This window comes from Mytilus galloprovincialis, chromosome 5 (assembly GCF_965363235.1).
Source record: "Mytilus galloprovincialis chromosome 5, xbMytGall1.hap1.1, whole genome shotgun sequence".
NCBI lineage: Eukaryota > Metazoa > Mollusca > Bivalvia > Mytilida > Mytilidae > Mytilus > Mytilus galloprovincialis.
In genome coordinates, this window is record NC_134842.1 from 96218194 (window position 1) to 96239146 (window position 20953).

Here is a 20953-nt window from a genome sequence, read left to right on the forward strand (position 1 = left end):
GATGGCCACCGCTCATTTTAAAAATTGCGTCATATCCAATTGGCTATATTTCGTAAATCCTTTGAAAGCTGTGCTATAGGTATAATCCAAAGTCAATTTTGATAAAACGTAAATAAGAGTTCCTAAACTACGATAAAACAATACAGAAATGACGAAAAATGACTTCTGGTTCAAAAATGGGGGCAAGTACGTTGAAAATGGCTACATTTCGTAAATCCTTTAAAAGCTGTGTTTTAGGTATAATCCAAAGTAAGGTTTGATAAAACGAAAATAACAGTTCCTTAAGTACGATGAAACAATACATAAAACACGAAAAGTTACTTCCGGTTCCAAAATGGTGGCAAAAACGTTGAAATATCTAAATATCGTAAGTTCCTTGAAAGCTGTGTTGTAGGTATAATCCAATGCAAGTATTGATAAAACGTAGACTACTGCAACAGTTCCTCAAGTACTATGACACAACACATACATGACAAAAAAGTTACTTCCGGTTTTAAAATTGCGACAAAAAGGTTTAAAATTTCATTAGGTTTATTTTCTACTAATTTAAAAGAGATATCACTGAATTTGTTAATTTCAAATTGTTAAATACCTAGTTTGGTTAGAAAAAGCAGTTTACAGTTATCAACAACGCTTGATATTTTGCATCCAATTTTCAAAATTTTCTGATACGAGGGTGCAAATGAGTCCATTTTGGTTTCCAACTATCAGTGTTTGTTTTTCTTTCATCCAAACACATGACTTGGTATGTGTACCTGTAGAAAGCACACATCCGGTTGATCCCACCTTGATATGCTTCTCTTTCGAGGTGCTCCGGAAGAGAACCTCTTGTAGGGGGAATAGCATAATAAGGGCGCTGCTTCCTGACAAAGGATTCAAATCGTGCCTTGATAACAGCAAATGTTGATGTTGCCGTACATGATGCAAGCAAATGCTTCTATGATGTCCATGTATCTGTCTTCATACAAAACTGAAGCGAGCAACAGCATCCTTTACATCTGGAAACAATTCCAATGTCTGCCAAGCTGACCTATTCTCTTTCCCACCAAATGCTGACACAGTGTCACATTCACAGAATGCATGGAAGGAAAGCTGCACGAAGACCAAGCACATTTGATATGTCATATACATGAAGCCATCTTTATTCCCTCTAAAAACCTGTCCACACTTTGTCCATACCTAATTTTGCGAGAGCTGCAATCCTAATACTATTACATCTGCATCAGTATTACTTAAAATTACTTTTATCAACCATGTTCAACAGCAAGCTTATTATGGACACACATACGTGTATCTGCGTGTTCTTGGTTATAAAGGGATAGCTGGGAAGTATCCGTCTTGAAATTGCAAAGAATATTTCACCTTGAGTAACTTTTTTTTCTCCAAAGAAGCAATTCTGTCGGCAACAAACTTGAATCCTTCCGTTGTATTGTCATCTTTATTAGGAAAACGACTCCAAATCCTTGGCGTTCTATCAGAACCAACAACTTTCCGTCTAACACCAGCACCTTACCTTTTTCTCGGTCCAGCCTTTAAATTATTCATTTAGTAAACATCAAATACAATGTCTACTCGTCAATACCTATCGATGCAAAATTTGATGTGAGGCAATATGACATCGATTGCATAATCATCAAATATTTTTGAACGTGGTGGCTTGGAATTGACCGTTGCTGGCCCCCCAAACGGTAAATGCGTCAGAATTTGAATCAGTTGACTGCAAATCGCACAATGTTTCAAGTATACCCATTTGCTGCAATTTAATAACACTGTTTAAAGTGACATCCTCAGACAAAAACAGAGAAGTAATTTTGTTTTCATGGATAAAGAAAACTTCCAAGTCAAACTGTCTACTTTTATAAGAAATGAATAGTCTAGAAAAGAGATCGCAATCACTATTCACGTTCTTACGCTTTGGTTTTTAACATAGCCATTTCGAGCGTCGCTGGTGGGTCTTTTGTAGACGAAACGCGCGTCTGGCGCATATATTAAATTTAGTCCTGGTATCTGTGATGAGTTAATTTCCAGTTTCATTTTACGGCGACAATAGGAAATTGTTGTTTTTTTTATCTGGTTATAAATAGCAGATTTTCCTTCGTTTTGCATTTACTTTAATAGATCTTCAAATTGTTCGGACCCACTATCTTAGAGTTTATATACATATTTCACCTGCCTCCGAGTCAATAATTTCCTTAAAAAAATCAATTTTTTACAAATCTTACGACTGTTCTAGAAAAAAGTATAATCAGAAGATGGATTTCCAAACTCATCACTTTAGAAACCCTTTGACTCTTTTCATAAAAATCCTTTTGTGTTTTCGTAGAGTCTTCATGAAGTCGTTCATCTGTTTTAAAATGACTAAAACCACTATTTCGTTCAAATTCATCTACCAGCTGTCTACTGACATCCATCCATCCATCGTCTCAAGGGAATATTCGGTGGCACCAACATCGCCCTTCACAATTGCATTATTCTGTGTTTGTGCCTGATCAATTGTGATATAAGAAAACAACTTGCTGGTCTTTCGTACAGTGAAATTACCATTGGCACCTTGTTTGTGATGCTCGTGAAGGGAAGCCATATCTCGGAGATGGATCCGTAACCGTCGAACATAATTTTCACGATCTGGACCAAAACAATACGGTATCATGCTTTATATGGACTTTTTGTGAGGTACGATATCTGACTCATAAAATGGGCATACCGCCGACAGAACAAAAGTTCTTAATTCATAATTGAACAACAAATATTAAACTGTAGTCGAGATGACTCTCTTTCCTTGCACCAGACTATCAAATAATCGAAAGACACAGATTCATGAGATATATTTACTGCGTTTAGACATTAATGGTTCAAGCAAAACACACGCAGTTATCTGATTCGCATGTCTAGACCTAGGTTCATTTGAATATATATGAAAATAATATGAGGTTCTAGGTGTTGCAACGTCGGCTTCAGTGAGGGCACAAGTTCATCCACTTTCAGGCAATATAACCCCATGAATTTAAAAACAAGTCATTTTAATGTACTTTCCACCAAACATAACGATAAACTTATATTCTCCGTACAAATCTGGCCATTCATACTGAACTTACTTACCCAATACCAAAAGTGGTTGATCTGCAGCTATAATTGATTTTTGGCCGGGATTTTGAAAGTTTAACCACTTTTGTTCACCTATCCATCGTATGATTGATCAATTCAACTGAATGGGCATGTAACAGTGGCATCATAAAAGTTACAGTTACTTGAATGGACGAGTATAATTGTTTAGAGGAATGAAATGACGACCAAGATATCTTTACGAAATTCATATCCTTCTCTGTTACATGAACTATGATTTACATCAGTGTCCTCTGGTAGTGGGTGCAAATCGCATTGTATGTCTATAAATAGTTTGCGCATGCCCAAAATTGATAAACGCCTTTGTTTCATAACCTTAAATATTTTTATCAAACAATTCATAATATCATTAAAAATCACAAAGCATCAAGTAAATAGTAAATAGTTCAAATTTTTATGTGTGAGTTTTGTTACATTTTCGCGCATGCGCAAACCATGAAGAGTAAAATATGTATTTCTATTAAATACGCCGAATGCAAGGAATGTCGCCACCAAACCATATAATATTTTCACTAAAAGAAGGTCAAGGAACAAGTAGAAAAATAAGTATTTTTGAACTCGAAAAAACAGCCATTTTTTAAAACGGCGGTGGCCATCTTGAAAAACATATTTTTTTGACATGGCCAGCAGTTTTTTCTTAAAAAGTATATACTAATGATGCTTCGTGCTAATTTTCATGCTTGTATCATCATTTGCACAATTCCCTCGATTCTGCTTGCTAATATCTTCCACTATATTTTAAGCATATCATAATAAACATCTGTGTAAAATCCTCATAGCAAAACATGTTTTCTTTGTAAAACCATGGATCATATATGTCGTTAAATTCACGTGACATTACTTTATATAAATAAGAAGATGTGATATAAGTGACAATGAGACAACTCTCCATCCAAGTCACAATGTATAAAAAGTGAACAATTTTAGGTCAAAGTACGACCTTCAACACGGAGCCTTGGCTCACACCGAACAACAAGCTCTAAAGGGCTACAAAATGATTAGATTAAAATAATTCAAACAGGAAAACCAACGTCTAATCTAAATTAAAAAAAAAACGAGAAACGAAAATTACCTATGAACCACACCAACAAACGACATGGATTCATGAATAAAATGGCGTTGTTCGACTGTGTGTAATGTAAGTGAATGAAATACAAGACCAAAGTCGGACAAACTGCAGGATTTTGAATGAAATGTTGGAAGATATAGCGACCTATTCTATTAAGAATGCTGTCTGGAGCAGAATCACAATCCTTGCCAGTGCTCTAAGTATTGCAGCCAGATCACACAAACACGGCAAACGCAAAAATAAGGAGGCAAAAATGTGTTTTGCAAGTTAAACAGCGAGCAGAGGGTTACAGGTGGTAGTCAAAAGCCAAAGAAGTTGTGTCTGGCCATGGAGAGGACAATATTATTAGAACTTAGATTTTTTCAAAGGGAATAAAGTGTGCTTGAAACGTATCACCAATTTATTCATTCTCTGACAAACTATGCGAGTAGACAATAAATAAATTTAATAGAAATATATCTGAAATACTGTTTGTTATTCCCAGACTGATTTGATGTGGATTAAAAATAGCCGATTATTTCTACCATGTCATCCCTAATTCACAAAATTGACATCTATTTATTTGGTTTATTGCACCTCAATTTCAAAGCGAAATATTTTATCGGCATTCGGCTATATTTATTCCTAGTTCAGGAATATTTTTTTTTTTATTTATTGAATTATTGAATCAATAATATCATGTATAGATGTCATCTGCATTCACACGTGTACGTCCTGAATATTAACCTTGACAGACGCCAAACATGTGCATGAACATTTTAGTTTCTAACCTCTTTTTTAACTAATGACAAACAGATTTTAGAGCGATGGATGATTTGAAATATTGTTTTTTTACGATATTGTAATGTTCGATTGTTTGTTCATCTATTACTAGCTTGCTTGCTGTTGTTGTTTCTTTTTGATTTTTAACACAAAGTGACAACGAGTTGAACCATTGCTAATTCGTTATCCGTATCTTCAATGTCGATCGTGGAATACGCTATACGAATAGTCCTAGACTAAAAGCATTTTCATCATCTCCCAAAACAAATGATCGTCCCATATTAGAAATATAGATGTTGTACAATTGAGAAGGACATGGGTGGCAAAGTTAGGGAAATTGATATTACAAATTTTCAGAACTGAAAAGAACAAAATTATGATTGCTATAACACTAATGGGACATTGATAGTTGAATAAAATGATAAAACAGCAAGAAACAGTCTTTATATTTTTGTCCCTTTTCAGGGTAGTTATATTCAGAACTTTTTAAAAGTGGGACAAGTCTCGAGTCCAGATGCATGGGTTTGAAAATTTATTTAGGAATACAATGTATCATATCCGATTAGAGGTAATACTTACTTATAGTTATTCCCATAATGAGTCATATTGATGTTGATGGGTGTGAGATGGAAGTCTCTACATAAAGTTGAAAGATGAATTACTAGATGCCCCTAACTGTGCCATTTCTCTCCAAATGTGGCGGGAAAATAAATTTTTGAAAACCAAATGTTCAGAGTACAAAAGCAATTGTTCAAAGAAGAAAGGCAATTGTACAGAGAACAATTAAATGTCTTGCCTATGCTTGATCATTTCAATTGCTTGGCTTTTTTTAATTTTTTTTTATTTTAGCGCCACTTTCAACACTATTCTCTCTCCATTAAAATTCATTTTAAATATAAAAAGTAAACTAAAATACAGAACTCGTAGGTCATTTCAAAAAGGGGTAGCCTAAAAAACTTAAAAAAATCAAACGATAAAACAACAGCCTTATTCCTGACTTGGTGCAGGCTTTTTTTCGAAAATAAAATGGGTTAAACCTGGTTTTTATTGATAGATTTAAACTCGAAATAGAACATGTAGAATGTCTGGTGCTAAAATATTGCTTGCTATAACAATTCCAAAAATAAAATGTTGAATGCACTCCTTATAAATCAAAGGAAACACTAAGCAACTTTCAGTCAAAAAGTCACTTCCTGTGTCAAATAATAGCGTACTTTACACTGATTATAAAAATATATGGTTTCTTTATAGTTTTGATTGAAATAATGGAGATAAAGTTAGCTCGAGGTACTTCAAAATAAGATTAGTGCAAAATATGGCTACTTCTAGCTTACAAGAAGGTAACTTGTTGTTAAAGTTTTCGAGGTCATATATTTACGACCGAATGCAAATGACCCAACTGACGTTAACCATGTAAACATGTATCCATATGAAGTTATAGCAAAGTTCAAAATCGAGAACTTCAAATTAATGTCTGGACTCGACCTCAATAACAGGTAATAAAGCCAGAACCTCAAATCATAGATATATAATACATATGGTTAATGAGTTATTTAAACATAAAGATCCAGGGTTGGAAACTCTCATTAACTATGTCATAGAACACTCCTACCCAAAATATATTAACTACGACACGTCGCAACTCACAATCTAGTAAAAAAAGGTCATCGATATCTTATATGGTTTCCGATGAGAAGCAATAATAAGAAAACTGAAATTCTAGGACATGACCTTGACCTTTGACCTTGACTTCTTTTTCTTCTCGGTGGACCAATAACCTCAAAGCAAAATACCCTAGTCCTCTAACGCTTACGGTTGATGATTTATAAAATACGATCAAATACGTGAATGGTATTACAAATTATCCGCAATATAGAGACATTAACTTATGCAACTCTAATGGTTAACCTAACGTATTGTAACGTCATATGATTAAAACGTTTTGTATGTATATCGTTTTAAGTCAGAACAGTAAACAGTTTGAAATATACACACGTCTTTTTATAATTCACACAACAAGCGAAGTACTCCCACTAAACCAAAACACTGGTGCCGTGACCCAAGTAGAAGCTTACAGCACATTTGGGGTGGACACAGAAGCGCCGTAACAAGACTAATGAACAGAACTGACAAGAAAATTAAGAAATTGACATAGAAAATCAAGAACTATCGGCAGCCACAGAAACACTGGTGAAGAAGAGGAGCTAACTCGAAACTTTTGACAAACAAATTTAAGACGGAACAGAAGTCGGAGATATTGAACAGGAAACTAGCAATATTAATCACAATACAAATCAGACACAGGATGCTAATCAAAGCACTATTGTAAATCACAGAGCAAACACTACTTATAACCCTTCTCCGAATTTCTATCACTACCAAAGTTAGACTCGCCTTCATTTTCGGGAGATATTGTACATTGGCAGACATTTTGGGATTCGTTTGAATCAACCGTACACCAGAACCCTGTTCTTACAAACATACAAAAGTTAAGTTATTTAAATTCACAACTCCATTACGAATCAGCACAGTGTAACACAGGGTTATCCCTTAGCACGGCAAACTATGACCAGGCAATTAATTTTCTAAAGGAGCGTTACGGTCAACTGCAGAAAATTATCAACGCACACATGCTTCATTTACCCTCAGTAGTATTAAGTCATTTTACGATAATTAGACGCCAACAAAGGCGATACGAATCTCTAGGTCAGACTCAAAATACGTATAATCTTTTCTTGTACCCATAATTTTCGGGAAACTAACCGCAGAAATAAGTAAAAACTCGGGAATATGGAAAAAATAGCTTGGATATAATATCGCTGCGTGAAGCTTTATTAAAGGAGATGTATGTACAAGAGGCTGGTAATAAGTCCGATATTATGATATCAATTGCGTCTTTTCACACGGAAGCCGTTCCTAAGACAAGCACAAAAAAAAACCCAATAATTTAGGGGAAATCAGACCAAGACCATGAATACACGCTTGACAACTAAACCATGTGTATGAAAAGTAAAAACACAAAAATACTGAACTCCGAGGAAAATTCAAAAAGGAAAATCAAGGATTGTGTATATTGCAAACAGTCTCATTCGTCAGTAGATTGTACACGCATTGTAGGTTTGGTATCAAATGAAAACTTGGGGACTTGGGATCTTTGTAGAACCCTTTAGCTTGTTAAAAGATTCTTTCGAATAATAAAAAAAGTATTTACAATGATAATAGGCGGGCACATTTGCCCTGTTGTTCAGCTCAGAAGTACCTGTTTTTGTTCTATCTAACTTCCGGAAATCAGTACGCTCTAATATGCAACTAAAGGTATGATAAATGTTTCACCACAAGTCAGGACGATGTATAGTTTTGACTGCCACTTCATTTGAATTTAAAACAAAGTAGCCATTTATGCTTGATATTGCAGAAATTACCAAGAAAGCAAAAGTGCTTTGAACTGGTGGTTTTATACCTATTAAACAAAAAAACCTTTGATTCAATTGATTCGGAAATCATAAGGTTTTAGAATGCAGTTCTAAATTTAAATGCCGTAAATGTAAGCCTATGTAATAAACAAAACACAAAATTACACGATGAACAGACAAGCGCATCTGCAAATACAGTTGATATTGAAGAGGGAAATAGTAACACATCTATATTTTACACTACGTCAACATTGCCCATGCAATCTAGAACTGGTGCATTACTGGAAATAGCAATTTTACTTGACAAAGCGATTATTGAGTTGGAAACCCAAAAGAAGAGAAAATACCAATGGAAGTTCTTATTTTGCCCACAATAGCTACCCCTCTACTGCAGAATCGAATGAATTACGAAGCATTAAAACTGCCTTATCTACAAGATATAAGATTGGAACACCCCGTATGGGAAGAAGATAAATTTGAGATTTCTTTGTTAATAGGCGCACACTACTATCGCGACATTGTTGAAAACAATATAATCCGCGGAAATGGTCCAACAGCTGTGAAATCAAAAATTAGGTATTTATTATCGGGACAAATGATTAACACAACAGTTAGTACAGTTGCACCCTCAATTATGAATATTTTGGTGCAGCATAAGAAAGAGGAGATTGATTTAGAGCGTTTTCTTGGAAACTGGAATCCATGGGAGTTACTACTAGTCAACACAGACAGACAGAGATTTTTATGAAACATATCAGAATTCTAGTATTATGTATACAGATAATCGATACATCGCCAAATTACCATGTAAAGACAATATTCAAGACTTACCGACTAACTACAATATAACAAAACGTCGTACTGAAAATTTGATAAATAAGCTCAGTAAGGACCAAGACATGTTGATAATATACGGAAGTATAATCAAATGTATAAAAAAGTGTGGATTTGTTGAGAAGGTTAATAAGGAAACAGACAAAAGTACAAGAATACATTACATTTCGCATTATCCTGTGACAGACAAAGACTCAACAACAACTCAATGATGAGTGGTTAAGGTTGCACTTGGTAAATACAGCTGTTTCTCAAACCACGCCTCTTTTGGGGACATATATAATATTCATAGATATGTTAATTTGTTAACGTACTAGTTTCCATTTATGATCTCTGTCTTTCATCTCATAGAGACATCACTTGGGAAGGAAACCAGTATAGAAAATCATGGTAGCGCCTAAATTTTAATTCTTAGAAGGTCCAAAAATGAAGGTAAGGGTAGTACAGAATTTTAGTATAAGTTTAAACTCTTAAAAGTTCAGGGCATATAAATGTTGAAAATATGCCGCAAAGTCCAATATTCTGACCTTTGAAGGAAATAGTAGTGAATATACACTTTCCGTTCTTGGATATTTTTTTTCACGAAACTTCATAGTAAAAGAGGGACGAAAGATACCAAAGGCAAAGGGACAGTCAAACTTATCAATCGAAAATAGACTGACAACGCCATGGCTAAAAATGAAATGGACAAACAGACAAACAATAGTACACATGACACAACATAGAAAACTAAAGAATAAACAACACGAACCCCATCAAAAACTTGAGTGATCTCATGTGCTCCGGAAGGGTAAGCAGATCCTGCTCCACATGTGGTACCCGTCATGTTAATTCGGTAGGTCACATTCATGAAAGGGAAGGGGATTGTAGTTACGACGTTAGGAACATATCCGATATCATTTGTGAAACGGTTATTCCATAACGGTCAACCAACTCGTGATGGCGTCCGTAAAATATACGAAGGGATGATTTCAACTTCACCATTTGGAACTCTTGGTTTAATAGCTTCCTTGTGAGCAGCAACCCTCTATCAAGAAAATCATGATAGGAAATGCAAGCACGGGAATATCGTATCAATTGGGAGATATATACCCCGTATGCAGGTGCTGCTGGAATGTTGCTACTTAGAAATGAAAAGTTCACAATTGGAAAGCTGAAATCATCTTTTTTGTCGTAAAGTTTTATTTTCAACCGACCCTCATTGTCAATTTCTAGATGCAAGTCAAGATATGAGGTCGACTTAACTGTATCTGTAGTATCCTTTATCTCTAGTTATTCTTTTTTTCATAGTAAAAGTGTCACAGTTTTAGCCGCAAAAGAGTTCTTATGGGAAATTGCACTGTCTATATTTACAGAATTACAACCTTAAGATTGTAACTGTAGAAAATAGCCATGCAAAGCCAGCTAGAATGATTGTCTCATGTCAATTCTACCATTTATGAATGATTTGACCGGAATTATCACAAGATTCAGACTAAACAAGTTCGTTGTAACAAATGAACAACGGATATTACAGGTCCAATTACACGAAGAAGACCGAGACGTAACAAGATTTCTTTAGTTGAGTGATCCGAGCGACCCTACTATCTACTAATGACATATCATTTCCCAGTAGTTCTATTTGGAACAACTTGTTTTCCATTCAAGTTCAATGCCAGGGCCGTAACTACCTATGAGGCAGGAATTTTCTACACCAAATTTTTTTTTTTGAATTAATGAAAATAAAATGAAATATTGACAATATGTACACAAAGAAGTTGAAGTTATATTATAAACAACACAAGTTTACAGTTTTACCAGTGTTATCATGATACGTGATATATCTGTCATTTTCCGGATTTTTACCGAAAGTGAACCGTTTCAGTATTTTATTTTTCGTGTGGCCGTCCGTCTGTTATTCAGTATTCATACGAGAACACATATGAAACTTTGCTTTCGACAATTTTGAATAAAACTTAACTATTCACATTTATTTAGGGGCTCCATTAAGCAGAGGAAGTTCCCTTTGTATAGTGAGTCTTTTATAATATTGGAAATTCGTTACCGGTTGACTCAGCTGTTGTGTCATTTTGTTAACGTCTCCCGGCCGATCTTACGAGAACAATAGTCAATGCCTTAGTAGTTAAACACTCCCAAATCGTTGAAGCAGAGACTTTCTAAACTAAGTATAAACTAGTTTAGAAAGTCCCTGGTTGTAGTTATATACATGTCTGTTCAGCTTTCAACAATATTAAAAATCGGCGGGGGGCTGCGCCCCCAACCCCCTCTCTATTTGGCCTCAATCGGCGGCCCCCTAACCCCTGTCTCCCCTGAATTCGAACTCTAGTTACGGCCCTGAATGCCACAATCATGAAACATCTGAAAAATAATTTGTCAGATACTGCTAGAGTATTAAAGAGAGACCTGTATGTGGACAGCGTTTTGTCGAGCTTTCATAGCGAGGAGAATTCACTATCGTTTTGTAAAGAATCACGTCAATCACACCGAGATTTTATTTTGCCCATGAATCATCTACAAATATCAACATCAAGGAAAGGAAATAACATGTATTTACCGATGCTAGTCAAAGTACAAATGGGTGCAGTCCTAACCTGTACAGCAAGTCAACTTGATAACCAGTCATTTGGACTGGTCAAAGTTAACCTGTGACCGGATTTAAGACTGATCTGACCAGTCCTAGGACCAAAATATTACATAAAAAGCGGACTTGGTCCTAGGACTGTTTTTATGTCTGCCAAAAAGTTAACTTGAAAACAGGTCCGCTATTGATATAAGTTAACTTCGAACCAGTCCTGTCATAAGTTAACAGAAGTTAACTTCGAATCCAGTCTTGCCGTAAAGTTAACATAAGTTAACTTCGAAACCAGTCCTGCCACAAAGTTAACATAAGTTAATTTTGCTTTGACAAATCCGATCGAAACCAGACCTGTTCCCAAGTTAACTTTTGACTGGTCTGCTCAACACTAAGTTAACTTGTAACCAGGACCGCCTATACATCGAATTTTCAAAAATATTTTTTTATATCTTTGTTTCGTAGTATAAACATCGAAAATAAAGTAAAAATAATACTTCCGTTATATAAACAGGATTAAATACAAATATGTGAAAATAAAGTACGCATAAAACGTTGCTTGTTACGCAAATTTATGTGAGATCTGCCAATCTATCAATTAAAAAACGATCTTGGTTACAGTGATAACGGGCACTGAATATATATTCAAATTCAACCATATTTGCACTTTATTCTGTATATCTATGCAAGAACGTATATAAGATGTTAGTTATACGTCCTTGTTAGTTATACATCCTTGATCTATGTAGATACAATCAGCAATATTTTAATTTCAGGATAGAATTTATTATACAAAATAAAAGCATCATTAAAACACATAACTACAAAATTTTGTCTGCACAATTTAGGGTGACAGCATGTACTCCTTTTCTTCAAAATGTTGATACGTAACAAAATTTCAATAGTTTTAATACCTCATGCTGACTTGTACAACAAAATTATTTGACGGCATCAACCATAACTGACCATATGTGCACTTTAATTTGTAAATCTATATACCCGCATAGTAAATCAGCCATATTTTTTATGTCAGCATTCAATGTATAATACAATGGACAGCATTATTGCAATACAATAACAACACATTTTTGTTTCATAAATTAATGGTGCCAGCATGTCCTTTTTTATTCAAAATATTGATACGTAATAAAATTTCAGTAGTTTTGATATCTTATGCTGAGTTGTACAACAAAATTATTTGACCGCTTCAACCAAAACTGACCATATGTGAACTTTAATTTGTAAATCTATATACCCGCATAGTAAATCAGCCATATTTTTTTATGTCAGGATTCAATTTATAATATAATGGACAGCATAATTGCAATACAATAACAACAAATTTTTGTTCCGATAAATTAAGGGTGTTAGCATGCCCTCCTTTTATTCAAAATATTGATACGTATCAAAATTTCAGTAGTTTTGATAACTTATGCTGACTTGTACAACCAAATTATTTGACCGCTTCATCCAAAACTGACCATACAGGCGTATGTGCACTTTACATTGTAAATCTATATGACCGCAAAGTAAATCAGCCATATTTTTTATGTCAGAATTCAATGTATAATACAATGGACAGCAATATTGCAATACAATAACAACAAATGTTTGTTCGCATCAATTTAGGGTGCGGAGCATGCGCATACATTGTTGACGGAGATCAATCAACGCTTGGTATGGTGATAAACAGAGTGGTCCCTTTAAAGCAAATTACATTACCAAGACTTGAATTAATGGGAGCATTTACATTACATTACATTACATAGCTTATCGAACCAGAGATAAAAGATACTACAGATATAGTTAAGTCGGCCTCATATCTTGACATACATCTTGAAATTGACAATGAGGGTCGGTTGAAAATAAAACTTTACGACAAAAGAGATGATTTCAGCTTTCCAAGTGTGAACTTTCCATTTCTAAGTAGCAACATTCCAGCAGCACCTGCATACGGGGTATATATCTCCCAATTGATGCGATATTCCATGCTTGCATTTCCTATCATGATTTTCTTGCTAGAGGGTTGCTGCTCACAAGGAAGCTATTAAACCAAGAGTTCCAAATGGTGAAGTTGAAATCATCCCTTCGTAAATTTTACGGACGCCATCACGAGTTGTTGACCGTTATGGAATAACCGTTTCACAAATGATATCGGATATGTTCCTAACGTCGTAACTACAATCCCCTTCCCTTTCATGAATGTGACCTACCGAATTAACACGACGGGTGCCACATGTGAAGCAGGATCTGCTTACCCTTCCGGAGCACATGAGATCACTCAAGTTTTTGATGGGGTTCGTGTTGTTTATTCTTTAGTTTTCAATGTTGTGTTATATGTACTATTGTTTGTCTGTTTGTCTATTTCATTTTTAGCCATGGCGTTGTCAGTTTCTTTTAGATTTATGAGTTTGGTATCTTTCGTTCCTCTTTTATCATTTACTGGAAAATTTAGGGGACATGGAAGTAACATTTTGGTCCGATAGTCAAATTGTTTAGCAATTATTGCGTCGATAAACCCACCATATAAATTTATTGCTAACCGAGTGACTGAAATCAAAGAACTGCTTAAAAATCAGCGAGGGGAATATTGGCCGAAGGACATGAACCCTGTTAATTTTAAGACTAGAGGTTCTTCTGCAGATAAATTTATGAACAACGAATTATAGACACACGAACCAAAGTGGATTATCAACGCAACTTAATGGCCCACATGGAAAGGAAACACAGCGGCATTGTTGCATGTAACAAATGCTTAATATGACATTCAATGAATAATCGGGACTTTACCGGATTATTGATTTAGACTATTTCAGTAGTTTAAGGAGAGTTTTGAAAATTACTGCATATGTACTTAGATTTATCCAGAATTGTAAACTACAAAAGAATGAAAGGAAAACTATCAGAACTAACGGTAGAGCAAATTAACCATTCAACATTATTATGAATCAAGAATAATTCTCAGGATAATTCATTTCATCACATCAATTCGACTAAAACATATCCGTAAATATTAAAACAGTTGAAACTTTATAAAGACGATCAGAACATTTTGAGATGTGAAGGCAGAATAAATAATGCACCTTTGAGCGAAACCGCTAAATTCCATATTTGTTGCAGACAAAGCATGTTTTTTTAACTTAGGTAATTAAAGATCGATTGTGAAGCAGATACACGGAGGGGTAACTAGTACAGTAACTTGATTACGTTCAACATATTGGATTTCAAGAATTCGTCAATTTGTCAATGCCGTATTACTCAAATGTGTCAATAACCGTAAAGTTATAGGGAAGGCTCATCACAAACCGGACCCGCCACCACTACATGTACATAGAGTTCAAGATACATTTACGTTTAGAGGAGATAGACGTTGCAGGACCACTTTTTTTTCGATAATTCAAGAGCTAAAGTTTACATCTGTTTATTTACTTGCGCCTCTACTAGAAACGTACATTTAAAGATCGTTTCAAACTTGACAGAGGAGTCTTTTATTTAAGAATTCAGAAGATTTGTAAGTCGTAGATCGCTACCAAAAATAATGATTTAAGACAATAAATCAACCTATATAGCCGCCAATACTGATATTCAACGGCTAACAAATTCGAAATCTTTACAAGAAAATTACAAAATTAAGGAAAAGAATGGAGATTTATACCTAAGAGGCACCTTGGTACGGAGGATTCTTGGAGTTGATGATCGGACTAACCAAGACTACTTTAAAGAAAGTATTATGGAGTAAATGTATACGCATGGAAACATTACATACAGTCATCACTGAGATTGAATCTATATTAAACGACTGACCAATCACGTACGTGTCTTCAGATGTCAACAAACCTTTTCATCATCTTTTTGGCCGGAGAAAAAGATGTTTACCGTACTCGTCTACAAACAGAAATTATTTAATTGAATTTGAACCAATTACACATAACAACTTGAATCAACGTCTGCAGGATCAGCATAACATTACTTAACATTTTAGACGAAGATGGGAAAATGAATATCTTACATCATTAAGGGAATACCACACGAATCTAGGACACAATAATCAGACTATCAGAATTGGTGATGTGGTTCAAATACGTGAAGATTCAACTAAAATCAATTGGAAGCTAGCCATAATAGATAAACTATTGGTTGGCAAGATATCGATGGACTCGTTAGAGCAGTGAATTTGCGTACAAACAATGGACATACAAATCGTCCAATTTCAAAGTTATATCCGAAAGAGGTTTCTTGTGATTTGTTTCAATCAACGTATGCCACCAAAGAACATAAATAAAAGAAGGACGCCAGGGAAAAGATTCGCCAATTCATGTCTTAATTTTATACTTTTACAGACTTAATTTTCAAAGTGATATTTATTTTTTTACATACATGGACTGTAAAGTGATTTTAATTCATTGTGAATATTTGAAATTTTCGATTTTATTTATTAAGTTTTTTCATTTCCACTTTTCTGTGGCCGGAGAATTACGAGTTATCCGCAATACAGAGACACTAACTTATGCAACTCTTATTATTAACGTAACGTATTGTAACGTCATATGATTATTACGTTTTGTATGTTCAACGTCTTCTGTTGGTATATATAGTAAACAGTTTGGAATTTACACGTCTGTCTAGTTTATCACACAACCAGCGAAGAATTACCACTTAATCCAAACAAAGGGAACTAAATCCCACATGAAGTATCGGGTTGCTTTGGAAAAATATAAACACAAAATTTTTAGTATATAACGATGAATTTGGAAAGATTAATTTGTCTGTTCCTTTCATGGTCGCTGAGCAGTAGAGATAACAAGAAAAGAGTGTTTGATTCAACGTTGTAAGTTTTAAAAGATTATGAACAGTTCTATAACAAATGCAAAATATTTAATCGATATCTTGTGAAACAAACAAAAAATATTATGTGGCAGAAGAGGAAACAAAATATAAAAACCAATTGGTTTCTAACCAATTGTCCAAAGAATATTTAGAAGTCACTGCCAGATTCCTATAAACATTTTCGAATAATTACTTATAGCTACAAAACACAGACTAAAAATATATATATTTTGCATGAAGTATTGGGTATTATTAGTTACAGAGTTTGCTAATAAACTAATACGGGATATATGAGGTAGGTTAAATCCATATGGAATGAGAGCGAAGCTCGAATCCAATATGGAATTTACCTACCTTTTATATATCCATTGGTCTATACAATAACAAATGCCAACAATAACAACTCGTTACATGTTGATGTATTTTATGAACTTTTTTCAATGATCCTAGAAGTGTATAGGAGCTAAGATATACACTTTGCTATTTCCTGTTTTCAAAAGGTCACAAATATTCTGCTTTTAGGTAGTATCTTTTATTAGGTAAAAAACGGCTACTTCTTGTTTCCAAAGGGTCATTTCCAGTGAAATTTTTGCATGGTGAGACGTCTACAAACCTAATGTAACATGTTAATTTATTTAACAGTTGGGAAGTAGTTATGATAAACAGGAAAAGAATGTTCGAGAGGTAGCTCTTTCAAAGAAATTGAGATTAAACCGCAATAACTGTTCAATTTATTGTACAAAATATCTAATCGAAATATTGTACAACATGAAAGCTCTACATAATATTTTAGACCTTGCGTCGAGAAACTTTATTAAATGCCAGTGTATCCTTTAGATCAAAGTATTTTAAGTAAAATAACGACATGAGGACCCCTTAAATGTCGAGAAAATTCAGAGTTTGACAGGAGTTAAGATTATAAATAAAAATAGTTACATTTCTCTTAGACCTTGGTCTTCTTCTTAACCAAGACACTAGGCCTTTATTGTTTACCGTTAATGAGGTACAATTAAATTTCACTTTTGTCGACTACATGCAAGGAGATAATTATCATATGAAATCTCTATCATGGATCTCTTCGGATTTTTTTCGACGTCCTGAGATTAAAACCATTTTGGTTAAGATTTTGTTTTAACCAAAAATTGGTCAAAAGACAAAAAAAAAAAGAAATCATTTTACAAGGAAAAGTGTTTGGTCAGGAAATGTCGATTTCATACACCATATTAATTTTCGAAGGTCTTTCCATGGCAAAGTGGAAAGACCATATAAACAGACAAACTAAATTGTCTTTTCATGGAAGAGATCAACTCCCACTGTTTCCAAAAATACAAAAATGAAAGTTCTTCATTTCCTCAACATGTTCAAAAAGGATAAGAATTAACCACTTCCGGTTTATGAAAAGGTCAATCTGGTTAGATATTTCATTATATCTCCACACAAATGTATAGTTTCTCAATCCCTTTGACCCTAATATATAATGAATAACAATTTACACAAAATCTGTGGATAATTCTGATATAGCCTGAGTATTGATATTGATATCGATATCGATACGGTTCAAAGAGTCAAATATGAAAGTGCAATTACCATGGTCACTGTGTGATATCATATACCGAAAACGTTTTCAAGACCATGCGAAACCAAAGCAAAATGAAATCATAACAAAAGTAGAAGGCCTTTTCACGTAAAAGTAGACATAACTAATAAATAGAGATATATGTACAGTATAGCAAAATGTTGTACCGGTGCGTGGAATATCGTTAATTTCATAAAACGTATATATTTTTATTGATGGTTGTTGTCATTCAAAAGAATACGATTGATTTTTTAGTCGTTGAAAATAAGGTCTCATTCGATAATTTGTATTTCTAAAGGATGCAAAAAAATTAAACACAATTGAAATAAGAAGCACAACGGTAGCAATTTTGAGCTTAAAACATACCAATTAAATCCTGGGGTATCTTTTAACGAATTAGTGCATATTTGTCATGTCTCCTCAAGAAATTGTGTTTATTGATCATTATACTAAATAAGATAACTGTAAAGACTTACCATGCATTTTGAAAACAAGAAGTAAAATAAAAATGACATGTCAAATATTGGCATCGAGAAGAAAAGGACATCGGTATATCTTCTGTTCATTACCATTGTAGATGTATCTGTATAAGAAAAAAGATAGAGTCGTGTTTTTAAACATGTTAAAGATGGCTTATCAAAACATAAGCATGTGTGATTCTATCGCGGCACAAAATTCACCATTTGATGTTTGTTCATTCATTCGTTTGGGTAGCATATGAGTATGTCGACAATTGTTCAAGCATCCCACGAATGCTTATGATGTACCATCACATCATAACTAATTGAGAGGTGTTAGCCTTGAGTGAAACAAAACAAACGATCTATTTTGTCACTGGTGAGTTCTATGTAAATAAAAATAAGGGATATAAATTACCAACGGGAACATTAAGTATATCGTATACATCAAAACATTAACATGATTTAAACATAAAACAGCATACAAATTACTCCTCGCGAAACTAAACAGTCATGCTAAGAGCAGAGAAACACGCACAACATCATTATAAACCCTAGAATATCTTAGTAGTTAAAGAAGGGTAATCAAATCATGTTCCGCAAGGACTACCCGGTGCCTTATTCATCACTGAAGTTTAAATTCAACGAAATTACCAATTTTATTTTAACTGTTCGGGCGGAGCTTACGTTTCAGTTTGCATAAGGGCAGTCTATTTGAATTTGTGTGTGATAAGGTTGATTCCCGTTATAACTATTATTACTGATTTCTAATCACTTATCAGTGTGAACAAACGGATATTCAAAGGAACTGAATGCATGATATTGGACGAGCAAAATAGTTTAATATTTATATCATTTGTATGTGCTAAAGCAGATTATTTAAAGTATCGGCTATTGTATTGTTCTGTTCGAAACCTTTCCGATTGTGAGATTTATTTTAATCGTGATAAATAAAAATTTAGTATAAATAATAAAATATTTAAATCCTAGTTTTCCTTTCTTATATATGATCAATACTGTTTGCAATATATCCCCGTGCAACCCCAGAGGCGGATTTAAGGGGGACAGGAGGTCCAGTCCCCCCTTTTGTTAAAAAAAAGTGGTTGATTATTTAGGGAATCCCTGTAGCATGACTGGAGCTCTTTACAGTAAAAGGTTTAAGTTATATGGCCATAAAACTCCTTTTAAAATTTATCGTGCCCTTACGATCAAAACTGTGTAGTTCCAAAATTTCCCAATTATCATTTTGGTAAGGTTATTATTTCATTATTCAATGTAATTGATGACGGAACCTGTCAAAAGTCAAATTAATTAGACGTTGATATTTATTATTAATCTCAAATTCCTTTTCTCAGACTGGTGACATCAAATAAAAAGATCCGCGGTCTTTAAAAATTGAGGTTCGTGAGTAATACTTTTATCTCACTTATCATGCTTATGTAAACAAAAAATCAGAAGGGGAAATAACCCTTAAATAGACAATACGTATCACTTCGATATAAATAGAACAAGATGTCCTGAGGATATAACTAGTTATTTGGAAAAAAATGTTAATTTATTTTACAGTTGGGAAGGACTTGTGATAAACAGGAAAAGAATGTTCGAGAGATAACTCTTCCAAAAAATTGAGATTAAACCGCAATAACTGTTCAATTTATTGTACAAAATATCTAATCGACATATTGTACAACATAAAAACTCTGCATCATATTTTAGACCTTGCGTCGAGAAGCTTTATTACATGCCAGTGTATCCTTTCAATCAAAGTAAAATAACGCCATGAAGACAAATAAATTTCGCGAAAATGTATTCAGAGTTTGACAGGAGTTAAGATTACAAATAAAAAGTTTGCACTTCTCTTACACCTTGTTTTTTTTAACCCACACACTAGGCCTTTATTGTTTACGGTTAACTAGTTACAATTAAATTTCACTTTTGTCGACTACACACAAGGAGATAATTATCATATGAAATCTCTATCATGGATCTCTTCGGACTGGAGCCGTCACCCTCTAAGGCATTCAGTAGACCCCCTCTTCTGACAATTTCTGGATCCGCCACTGATCTCCCTCCTTAAAAAACAAAAAAACAAAGCAACATTCGGAATAAGAGGAGGAAAAACCAGTATTTCAGAACGTTATAAAACGCCATATGCACATTTTGCAACTTCTGTCGTCATATTTTTACTTAAAAACATAATTGTTAAACTCCGCTTTGCAAGAAAAATCAACGGCTGGGTCTCACCTTTTATTTGGCGAAAACACAAATAGTGTTTACATTTTTTAACCCGATCAACGACCATGACTGGACACTTCGTTG

General features: G+C 34.2%; 2 protein-coding genes across 2 annotated transcripts in view; one reads left to right on the forward strand and one right to left on the reverse strand.

Moving 5' to 3' along the window:
* LOC143076802 (uncharacterized) overlaps window positions 1–20953 on the forward strand; it is a 493545-nt gene that overhangs the window by 347787 nt on the left and 124805 nt on the right. The window lies entirely within an intron of this gene.
* Window positions 1–20953, reverse strand: part of LOC143076800 (uncharacterized) — a 55126-nt gene that overhangs the window by 11028 nt on the left and 23145 nt on the right. The window contains exon 7 of the mRNA XM_076252671.1: window positions 18653–18759. Coding sequence (XP_076108786.1) covers window positions 18653–18759 — 107 coding nt within the window. The remainder of the gene's footprint in view (window positions 1–18652; window positions 18760–20953) is intronic.